The following is an 11,672-nucleotide window of genomic DNA, read 5'->3' on the forward strand; positions in this document are numbered from 1 at the left end:
TGCTTCGTGATTCCAAGTACAAAAATAATGAGATGGCTCTCTGCTGCTTGCTGTGCAATTTTTGTTAAGTTTCAAAATACATTCTTGAGATCTGTAGTTGAGAAAAATTTTGAGTCCTACAATACTAATTTTTGATGATCAAAGTCCAGAGCCCCAAAGCATTCTGGAGAGAAAGTTTTGCTACAAAGAGGCATCAAAGCATCTGGACCACTTTCCCCACCCTGCCAGGCAAGGTGAGATCCTGGGAGCGGGAGGGGGAGGGCAGAGTTGGGGGGGGGGGCGTGGGAGGGTTACATTTGGGTGGGACTTGCTCATTCAGGGTCAGCGGTGGATGGAGGTGGGAGGCAAAGGACCGATCAGAGAAAAACAGGAAGTGAATCATGAGCTAGCATTCCCGCCATCTTTAAGCAGGGAGTGGAGTGAAAATGGTCTCGGGGACATCTTGGCAAGGGGACTGAAGGTGAGTGTAAGTGGGATTCCCCATCTGCCTGAGGGCAGAGGGGCATCCTCTGTGCAGACTTGAACCATCTAAACGAGCATCAGGTAGCTCAGTGACATGAGTAAGCAGGAGAAAGGTTCCAGAGCAGGGGGTCCAGATGGCCAGGTCTCCCAGTGTCCCTTACTTACAGCATCGATACCAGCCTTTTGAAAAATGCACTTCCAGATCTTGAAAGATGTCCTTGTCAGATGACTTTCAGGTGCAAAACATGCTTTTTGATGCCTTGTTTAACACGAAAGTGCAGAGACACATATCCCCTGGTGATAGCAGCAAGTAGATTTTAATACACTTATAACATATATTTATTTTATACTATATTATATATTATATATTTATATTATATATTATATTAATATTATAAATATATTTAATATAGAGAGACCAGTGGTCTTCATGTTTTAGGATACACATCCCATTAATAAAAGCATAGAGACGGGGGGTGGTCCTGAAATGACCAAGAAAACAATTTCTGAGTTGCTACAAGGGGGCCAGCTGCTATGGCCAATGTGACCCTGAGGGTGGCGTGGTGCAGAGCCCACGGCAGGAACCAGAGGAACAGCCCGGGGGCTGGGGCAAATACCTGCAGGACATATGAAAAATATCACTATTTCTAATATAGAAGAGGTTCCTACGAAGGGAGAAGAAAAAGATTTAAAACCTGCTAGAAAACTACGCAAAGGCTATCTACTGGCTATTAACAGAGAAAGAAATAAAAACGGCCAATAGATGCAGAAAAGGTACTAAACCTTATTAGCAGTCAAGACAATTCAAATCAGAACAATAATGACATATTTTTATTCAAGAGATTGGCAAAACTTATAGAGTGCCGGCATTGATTTCTGGGAAGACTGTGGGGAAATTGATGCCCTCATATACTGCTGGTGGGAAGTGACATTGATACAACCTAATTTGAATGCAATTTCTTAATATCTATTAAAATAACATATGGCCGTTTGACATAGGAATCTCACTTTGCAAATTTATTTTACGAAATGAGAAGAACAGATCCTTAAGACCCCGTGTGCAACACATTCAGCCAAGCATCTCGGTGGTAGAAACAGCCTGGAATGGGAGCCATCAGTGGACAGTCCTTGTGTAACCTCAAGCGCATGCATTTTGTGGAGAGATACCCAGCAACTGGGGACATAGTGACACATGGGTTGACCAGAAGCTGTTCCAGGGTGAACGCTGGCATATAGGAGACGTCCCAATGGCAAGGCAAGTGACGGGTCCCACCATGGACGGGCTCGTGGTGGTCTGGACAGTGCTTCCATAGCAAGGCACCTCTGCCCACTTCAGATGGAGAATGGGGTCCAGCGAGGTGCCAGCCCCCAGCCTCCTCCCTCCCCCCCATCTGCCACACCCTGTTTGGACTCTTTAATCACTTCCATGAGACCCCCGGAAGGATAGCACATCCCATTTCTGTAAAGTCAAACCACAACCAAGGCTTTTTTTTTTTTTTAATCTTTATTTATTTTTAAGAGACAGAGAGACAGAGTGTGAGCAGGGGAGAGGCAGATAAAGAGGGAGACACATAAAACGATTGTACTACAATAAAAGCCAAAGAGAAAGGTTTATTTAAGAGGATGGTTGAGTACACAAGAAAAAAAATCGCTCATGGGAAAAATTCTCTTCATTTTCCTTGGACATTTTCTCCTACAAATGAGTCTTAAAATCAACCCGTCAAAGCCTACTTCATAAAATGCAAAATCCAGTTCATAATAAACCTTTTATCAAACTCTGAGCGGATGGGAATGATAACTTGATCAAGCATATCTATGAGGAACCTACAGGAAATGCCCTGCTTAATGGTAAAACATTTAAAATATTCCCACTGAAGCCAGCAACACACAGGAGGCTGCCATCAAGTTACTTATTTCTTATTTAGCATTTGAGATGTGTCATGCTTTCTCCTTGTTTCTATTAACCCCCCTTTGCCTTTTGTTTGATTCACCAAATTTTCTTTGACCCACTTCTTTTCCCTCAATCGGTTGGAAAGTTTGCACTGCGGTTCAGTTCATTTAGTGCTTACCCATGGGTACACAGACTTTAAAATGTTTCGAGTTCCATTGCTTCTTCATACTCAGCATCTGTAACATCTCCAGAAACCAGACAAGAATTATAGTACTTTTTAGCTCCTCCTGGACTCCCCCACCCCCCAAATTTCTGTGCCAATGTCATCTGGAATTTTAATGTCAGGTTATTCTTCTGTCTTCCAGAATCATACTTTTTACTAGAGGGGCACCTGGGTGGCTCAGTTGGTTGAGCGTCCGACTCCGGCTCAGGTCACGATCTCACAGTTCGTGAGTTCGAGACCCATGTCAGGCTCTGTGCTGAAGGCTCAGAGCCTGGAGCCTGCTTCGGATTCTGTGATTGCCTCTCTCTCTGCCCCTCCCCTGCTCATGCTCTGTCCCTGTCTCAAAAATAAATAAACATTAAAAAAAAAAAAAACTAAAAAAAAAAAAAAAAGGAATACAGTTTACTAGTTTCCCTGCTTACTGGTCCTTCTTGCACCCCACATCTTCCTCCTATTTTCTTCTTGTTTGTTGTTGTTGTTGTTGTTGTTGTTGTTGTTTAGATTTTTGATTTTTTTTTTAATCCTGGCTGAAAACCATCTGTGCTTTCCCTGCAGGTAACTAAAAACTCAGCTCAAACTCGCTTTACAAGCTCGCGGACAATCAAGTTCAGAGAGTGCTTGTGCTTAGGGTCCAGTGTCCTTAGCGTTCAGGCTCATTATGTCATGTCCCCACCCCTCCTCCCATCGCCCCTCTCACCCTTCCTGAGGGGGTGAATTGGCCACAGGAATTCCAGAACCTCCTGTCCATGCACCTGAGCTCGAGCGCACCTCTGACTGGCTTTAGAACTCGAGACTCGGTTATTGCCTCTCCGCGCTTTGAGGATACCTCCTTGTTCGGAGTCCCTGGTGCTGCCAAAGGAAGTGTGACGTCAGACTCCCTCTGCCTTCCTTGGAGGTCTCCTCTCCCAGACGGTTTGGGGGACTCTGCCTCCGCCACACCTCGTCCAAGTGCATGTGATTGCCGCATCCTGCTCAGGATTCAAGTCTTTCTTCAGCGTGGGGAAGTTAGCCAGACGACACATATATTGCTATCGTACAGATGTTCTGTTCTCCTTGGTAGAACCCCGGTGTTAGACGCCCCTACTTCAGGAGCTACTGTCGGTGTGAGATAGCTTTCAAACCCTCCACCTTTCTCTGGCCACATCCTGGGGGCTCCCTCCGCCCGAACGCCAAGCTTACTGATTTGTGCCTCAGTCCTGTCCCTTCCGCGATTCAAATCACATAATTCTGTATTCCAACAAAATTCGTCTCAAGCGTCTCTATCTAATTGGCTTTTTATGTGAAGTACATGTTATTGTGTCAGAGATATCCTATCACCCCATATCTCTGTGAGGATATTAATTATACTCTTTAAAATTCTTTTTCTGAATGTCCTATTGCTTATTTCTTTGGTGTAACTTCTCCTTTTTTTTTCTTTTGTTCCTTCACCATGTCCACTTTTCTTTTTTTAATTTTTTTAAATGTTTTTTTAACGTTTATTTATTTTTGAGAAGTACAGAGAGATAGATCATGAGTGGGGGAGAAGCAGAGAGAGGGGGAGACACAGAATCCGAAGCAGGAGCCAGGCTCCGAGCTGTCAGCACAGAGCCCGACGCGGGGCTCGAACTCACGAACCGTGATATCATGACCTGAGCCAGAGTCAGATGCCTAACTGATTGAGCTACCCAGGCGCCCCCGTGTCCACTTTTCTAAAACATTTAGCAGTTCTACATCTCAGGATTGAAAAAAAAAAATGCTAGCTGTGAACGCATAGACTGAATGTGTCTTCCCAAAATCACGTTGCAATCCTAACCCCTCGGTGTGATGGTATTAAGAGGTTGAGCTCCTGTGAATGGGATTAGTGCCCTTATAAAAGGGATCCCAGAGAGTTCCCTCACTCTTCCAGCTATGTGAGGACACAAGACAGCTATCTATAAACTAGAAAGTGAGCTCTCACAAAGAATCTGCTGGCGATCCTGGACTTCCAGCCTCCAGAGCTGGGAGATATAAATGTCTGTTGTTTATAAACCACCCAGACTGTGCTATTTATTATAGCAGTCCGAACAGACTGAGACAGAAGAGGACAAGAGGAGATTGCGGATTTATTTCAGTAAGCACTGAGGGACTAAATTCATACACATCTTTGATAAAACAAAAGGAGGAGACAACAGGGGGGCAGGCGTGTGACCCTGCCGGGATCCTGGGAGGAAACTTACAGGTGCAGTCTGGACAACATAAGGCAGGGGGAGGGCTGAGTGGGGACAGATGGGGACTTGGCTTTGGCCTGGGAATAACACCCAGCTCAGACAGACTCTGGCGGCAAGTGACAGAGGTCACTGTGCAATGTGGGTAAAAAATTCTGGGACCCCATACACAAAGGTACCAGAGGGGGTCTGCGTGAAGAACAAAGTTGAGCCCTCCAAGGGTCTGAACCCCAAGCAGGGATAGACGCCAGAAGTTGGGGCATCGGTGAGGACCCAATACCCAGACGCATCGGGCAGCGCCTGGACTCCCGCCCCAGGCTGTGCTGTAAGTCGCACCATCCCTGACCCAGTAGAAGGGAGGGATGGGGTCTGCGTGGCTTCTGATTCCACGTGGTGTCTGGGCTCATCGCGGCGGTCCGACTCCACACGCAGACCTGGTCTCAGCATGCGTCTCGGCCTCCCTTGGAGGCCAGGGTCTCGGTGAAGGTCTGTTCCCCTTCCTTCACGATGGCCTTCGTCTCTGTCTCCGAGGTCAGGTGTGAAAGCCGGGGTCACACATCTCATAGGTTTCACCACAGCAAAGGGTTTCGAGGGCTGGCCTGGCTTCACGGGGCCATCTGCTTTCACGATGCCTCCGGCTTCCATCCCAGAGCAGTCTGGCTCCTGAGAATGCACACCTGAAGCAAAGTAGAGAAGCAGAAAGTGGGAAGAAGAAATCAGAGCTTCTTGAGGAAGCTTTGGGGGCAGATTAATGGGGGGGAGGGTATGAGGTGGTCCAGGAGACCCCCAAGTGTCAAGGACTTGTTATGTGTGGCACTCTCACTGGTCATTTCTTTTTAGGAAAATTTTTAATTATTTTTTAAGTGTTTATTTATTTGAGAGAGAGAGAGAGAGAGTGCAAGTGGGGAAGGAGCAGAGAGAGAGGGAGACACAGAATCTGAAGCAGGGTCCAGGTTCTGAACTGTCAGCACAGAGCCTGACGCGGGGCTCAAACTCATGAACCTTGAGATCATGACCTGAGCCGAAGTTGGACACTCAACCGACTGAGCCACCCAGGTGCCCCCCGACTGGTCATTTCACTTGGCCTCCCCACCACTTATCCAGCTAAATAATCGCCAACCCCATTTTCCTGGCGGGTAAGCTTATTCTAGATTCACTCTGAATTCACTAGATTCAATTTGAATCAGAGTGACAGTCCCTGCCCTCACCAGGCTTAAATTTCAATAGAAGAGACAGACACAACACAGCAACAAAAAAATATGTCACCAATGGGTGACCAGTTGGAAAGTAAAGGCGTTAGGGTATGACGAGGAAGGTGGTTTTGAATCCAAAGGGCCTGGAATTCTATCTTAACTGACCTGAGATGAGCTTCAGTTTTCTTTTTCATGAATTGATATGGTGATACACCGACTCCTGGGGTGTTACAAAGACTTGGTCTCTAAGAGCAAATGCTTAGATTAGTGTCATCCTAGCTTGTCCTTGGGGGCAGGAGGCCCAGAAAGTCTGGCTGGAGGAGTCAACATAAACCTGTAAGCCAGGACCTTCTCAGGAATGAGCGGGATTTAGCAAGGCAAGGGCTGAGTAGGAGGGAGGATTCCCAGGGGAATGGAGACTGGGAGCAGGCTTCTAGAATGGAAAGAAGACTGGACTAGCTGGAGGATAGCACGGCAGGAGGGAGAAGTTCATAAAGACCCCTTGAAGCTAAGCCAAGTTTCAGTTGATCCTAAGATCAAAGGAGAACCATTGAAAGATTTTAAGGAAGGGAGCAAGTTACCATGTTTGGACTCCAGAAAGTGAAGTGTGGACAGAGAAAAGAAGGGGGAGTGCCTAGAGGCAGGAAGGCTGGGAAGAGGTAAGGGAAAGACAGCAGGACCACAGGGATCCCCTGAAGACAGGCTGGATGAAAGGGGGCATCTGGGGCCCCCACCGATGCTGTTTGTCTGCAGGGCACTCTCCTGACCATTTGTTAAACACACCCCCACCGCCATGTGCCTTCCCCCAACAGAGAGAGCCAGGAGGCTGTTTCCCCAAGGTAGGGCTCAAGGGAGAAAGCGCAGGTTTGTGTCACCTGAGTGGCAATGTGAGAACACAGATGTGAGTCTGAGGCTCCACGCGGGGCTCAGCTGGAGCTGGATTTGAGTCATCTACGCAGAGTTGGTCATCACCGCCATGGGAGCTGATGGGATTGGTACGAGAGAATGAAGGAGCAGAGAGCACCTCTGATAGAACCCTGAAGTCCACTGCTGACCTCTAAGGGAAGGGTAGAGACATAGCACCTTTCAGGGCCACTGGTGCAGAGGGAAACTGGGAGGGTTTACCCAGATCCAAGATGGAGGGAACAGATCAGGGAGGGATGAGCTGCCCACAGTGTTGGCGACGTGGGACAGAGCAGGCCTGCGATGGGGCCACTTCTGTTGGCCCCCCGGACTCAGTGAGAACAGCATGAGGACAGCGGCAGAGGCAGAGGCCATATTCCACAGCAGCGTGGTAGGGAAGATGGCAGGTGAATGATGACGGTAAGCAGGAGACAGCAAATGTGGGGCTTTTCCCAGGGGTCATTGAGTCGTGGTTGGGGGGCAGTCCTGGGACACAAGAACCCAACAATAGAGAGCACCAGGCATAAAGAACAGCTCCGAGAGACCCACTGCCATGGAACAAATTGAGAGCATTTCAACATAACGCCTTCTTTCTCTACAATCATCATCCAAAAATAAAAAAAAGCCAGGATCAGATCCTCTCATGGGTGAATTTTTTTCCAGTTCTCGGCTACAAAAGCTCAAACTCAAATCAATCTCAGAATGGTCAGGGTCCCCGCAGCACGAGGTGGGGAGTTGCAGGCTCTGAGACACGACCATAGCCCTGTTGCTAGTTCCTTTGACCCCATCTTCTCTGTACTCAGGGGCTGGCATAAACAGAAAGAAAGGGACACTATAGGAGAGTTCTGGAACTAAGGACAGGTATAATAGTTAAAAACATTTGAATTTGGGGGTTTTGAGTTTCAGAAATCAGAGTCCTGGGAGATTCAGGCATATCAAGCTTTATTCAACACTTAAATGACTCATGTGGTCCTGCAGAGCCATTTACATCTGCTGTCCCAAACTCAGGCTCAGAGCTCAATGTGACTCCAGAAGCAACCAAGAATGTCCTGGATGAGCTGGCAGGGGGCTTGCCGATAGGAGCTAGAGGGCTCAGAGAGATCTGCATGGACTTAATGGCCAGACACCAGTAGGAACAGAAGCAAGGGGTAGCTTCCAGACCAGAAGCAAGGACCAGAGCATGTTTCCCTGTGTTGACCTAGATTTAACCCCAGTAGAAGTGGGGGCAGAGGGGAGGGAGGTGTGAGATCATTCATTGACCAAAGAAAGTCTGAATTGATAAAGCCCCCTAATTCAGGAACACTAAAAAATCAATAAGATAAACAACCAAACAGAGGAAAATAGCAGAAGGCAATCACAGGCCATCCATAAAAGGGAAAAAGTAAATGGTCCCTATACACATAGGATGCTAAACCTCACTTACAAGGAAGCCATCCAAATTAAAGGAAAAGTTGTACCATTGCTATGCATCTATCAGACTGGTAAAGATGACAAGATTTAGGACGCTCAGTGTATGGACAGAAATGTTATGGTGAACAATTTCACAATAGCTATAAAATTTTAATGCCCTCCAGAAAGAGAACATGATGGAGGTACTTGGTTTATCATAGATCATGAAGCAGCATCCAGCTATAGGAATGAAGACAGTGTGATGTTCAAAGAGAGATAAATGACTGAGCGATAGAATGGAACAGACAGCCCAGACTGGATCCACATCTATGGAGATTTAGCTGATGACAGAGCTGGCACTGAAGAGCATCTAAAGACTCTTCCCTGAGAAGCCTGTGAAGTCTAAGAGAAAAACAAACAAACAAACAAACAAAAAACAAAAACCAAGAAACCGGCACGTTGGGGTTCCCCAATTCGGCAGGCCAGCCACATAAATTCTGCAGAACCCACAGTCAACAGGCCCCATTCATTGGCTCAGAGCGACCATTCAGCTTCTCAGCGTCCCTTTTTCAATATGCGCAGCCAACAAGGGGACATCAAACATCAGAAGAAAGACTAATGTGAGACAGGAAACTGATAATCAAACAGAAAGAAAGCAACGTGCAGGAAGTAGCTTATGCCATAGGTGAAAGTTTCAAAAAAACTATCATTAATACCTTTCGAAAGAGAAGAGAAGAAATGATGCCCATGGATCAATTACAAGATACTTTTATTTTTTAATGTTTATTTATTTATTTATTTTGAGAGAGAGAGAGAGACAGAGGAAGACAGAGAGAGAGAGCATGAGCAAGGGAGGAGAAGAGGGAGAGAGAACCCCAAGCTGGCTCAATGACACCAGCACAGAGCCCAACATGGGGCTCCATCCCATGGGCTGTGAGATCACAACCTGAGCTGAAATCAAGAGTCAGATGCTCAACCAACTGAGCCACCCAGGTGCCCCAGTTACAAGACACTTTTAAAAGGAACACTCAGAAAAGCAAACAAACAAAAAGACCCATTCGAAATTAAAATTATGAGAGCAGAAATTAAAATCTCCATGGAGGGGATCTCACAACTGTGAGATTGGGCTCCTCACTGGGCTTGGAGGCTGCTTAAGATTATCTCTGTCCCTCTGCCCCTCCCCCACTCACGTGTGTGTGTGTGTGTGTGTGTGTGTGTGTGTGTGTGCGCGCGCGCTCACTCTCTCAAAAATAAATAAAAATAAAATAAAGTAAAATAAAATAAAATCTCTGTGGATATTTTGAAAGACAAAGTTGAGGAAATGTCCCAGAAAAAAATCACAAAAATAAAAAATAAGGGGGATAAAATATAAGAAAATTAGAAGCATAGTATTACCAAAGCTAATTATCAAAAAAAATTTTTGAGTTATGAAGACAAAGAGAAGATTCTAAAAACTTCCAGAGAGAGAAGCAGAGAGAAAGAGAGATAGAAGGAAGAACTGGCTTCAAAATTCTGAGGGAAAAGGATTTCCCACCTAAAATTCAATACCCAACCAAACTATCATGAATCAAGAAGGGTAGAAAAAAGACACTTTTAAATATGCAAGGTCTCAAATAATTTTTTTGGATGCATGTTTCCCCAGGAATGCTACTAGAAGGTTTGCTCCACCAAACAAACAAACAACAACAACAAAACAAAAATAAACAAGCAAACAAACAAAAAAACAAAACCAAAACAAAACAGACTAAGAGGGTATAAAATTCCAAAGTGGGGAAGAATTCCCCAGATGATGGTCAAGGGAGATCTTAGGATGGCAGCCTGCAGTTGGCTGAGAGCAGCCAGTCTAGGCTGGAGCAGGTTAAAAGGGTGTGGCAGTAATGCCACCAGAAGGTGAAATTGATAAGACACTTGATTGAGTTTGAATTTAAACAACTGAGGGGGGCACTTGGGTGGCTCAGTCGGTTGAGCGTCCGACTTCGGCTCAGGTCATGATCCCGGGGTCTGTGGGTTCGAGCCCCGCGTCAGGCTCTGTGCTGGCAGCTCAGGGCCTGGAGCCTGTTTCCGATTCTGTGTCTCCCTCTCTCTCTGACCCTCCCCTGTTCATGCTCTCTCTGTCTCAAAAATAAATAAACGTTAAAAAAAAAAATTAAAAACAACTGAGGAAGAGTGAGAATGGATTAGTGGTCAATTGGCAGATAAAAGCCCAAGTATTAGGTTTTGGAAAATTCAAGTTGCACCAAAGGAGAAAGGGATCCTGGTGGACTAGATGGTCCCATTTTGAATAGTGACATTCTGCGGGGAGGTGGGGGCCTGAAGGTGTGCGTGTGGGGGCGGGGCGAGTGCAGCTAGCGGTGAGGATGGTGGGAATGCAAGAACTACAGCTAATTACTCCTCTCCCACAGAGGGAAGACCATAAATAAAGTCTAAAATGGAAAACCGAGTTAGTAATAGTGTAAACATGGTATTTAGAGAACAGAAAATGATGTTGAAAGAAAGCAAACAGATGAAAACGGTTGTCTCTAAAGTGTGAGAATTTGAGAAGTAGCAGGGGCTGCTGTTTTTCATAATGTGCCTTACTGGGATCTCTGAGTTACATAAGTAAATACCAAAAGTAAAATAAAAACCAGGAAAAGGTTAGAAAGCAAGTAACTGAGGGCACGGGGGGTTAAGCCTCTGACTCGATTTTGGCTTGGGTCATGATCTCACCATTGGTAGGATCGAGCCCCGCATCGAGGTCTTTGCTGGAGCCTATTTGGGATTCTCTCTCTGTCTTTCTGTCCCTCCTCTCTTCCCCCACCCCCCTACTCTCTGAAAATAAATAAATAAACTTTAAAAAGAAAAAGGGGGCACCGGACACATACCTGACCTCCTGCTGTTGAACTCTTCGAAGCTGGCTCTGGAAACCTGGAGAGCAGGACACCCTTTCAGGAAGAGAGGTCCAAGGGGTTGAGGGTCCAGAAGTGTCCACAGATCAGGACTGTAGCTCAGACCTTAGCCGTCGGACGACCTTCTCACAAGCCTCCAAGAAGTCTACTGAGCCTTGGGCGTCCCAGTCCCCTTATATAGGACAGTGGGTGTTACCCTGGCACACGATTGGATAGAAGTGGGTGGTAGGTGGAGCCAAGGTGGGCAGGGCTTGCTTGACTCGGGAGGAGTTTACTGGACTAGAGTTTTCCATTGGCCAAATGGGCCCGCCATGACTCAATCATTCATAGATGGGCACGCCCCATCGACTGATCTAAACGTTACAGGAAAAAAAATGCGTAGTTAATGTTGTGTTAAGTGCCAGTGAAAGGGAGATGTCATGAGAGCGATTAATAAAATCGGATTAGGTCTGGGGCCGGGCGTCAAAGAGAAGGATATCTGGGCTGAAATTGGAAGGGTTGGTAGGTAGGCACCAACCCGATTGGGTAGAGCAGGGCGCAGAG

General features: G+C 46.4%; 1 protein-coding gene across 1 annotated transcript; it reads right to left on the reverse strand.

The window, feature by feature from the left end:
• Window positions 1-4,694: 4,694 nt before the first annotated feature.
• On the reverse strand, window positions 4,695-11,256 carry PRR20G (proline rich 20G). The gene is made up of 2 exons (XM_027049808.2): window positions 11,106-11,256; window positions 4,695-5,436 (listed from the first exon to the last, which is right to left on the reverse strand). The coding sequence occupies exon 2, from the start codon at window positions 5,402-5,404 to the stop codon at window positions 4,889-4,891; it is 516 nt and encodes a 171-aa protein (XP_026905609.1). The 5' UTR covers window positions 5,405-5,436; window positions 11,106-11,256; the 3' UTR covers window positions 4,695-4,888.
• Between the last annotated feature and the right edge of the window lie 416 nt (window positions 11,257-11,672).

The sequence above is a fragment of the Acinonyx jubatus genome, chromosome A2, assembly GCF_027475565.1.
Source record: "Acinonyx jubatus isolate Ajub_Pintada_27869175 chromosome A2, VMU_Ajub_asm_v1.0, whole genome shotgun sequence".
NCBI lineage: Eukaryota > Metazoa > Chordata > Mammalia > Carnivora > Felidae > Acinonyx > Acinonyx jubatus.

Coding starts and splice junctions, on each gene's coding strand:
- PRR20G (XM_027049808.2), bottom strand. CDS start 5,404: ATGGAAGCCGGAGGCATCGTGAAAGCAGATGGCCCCGTGAAGCCAGGC.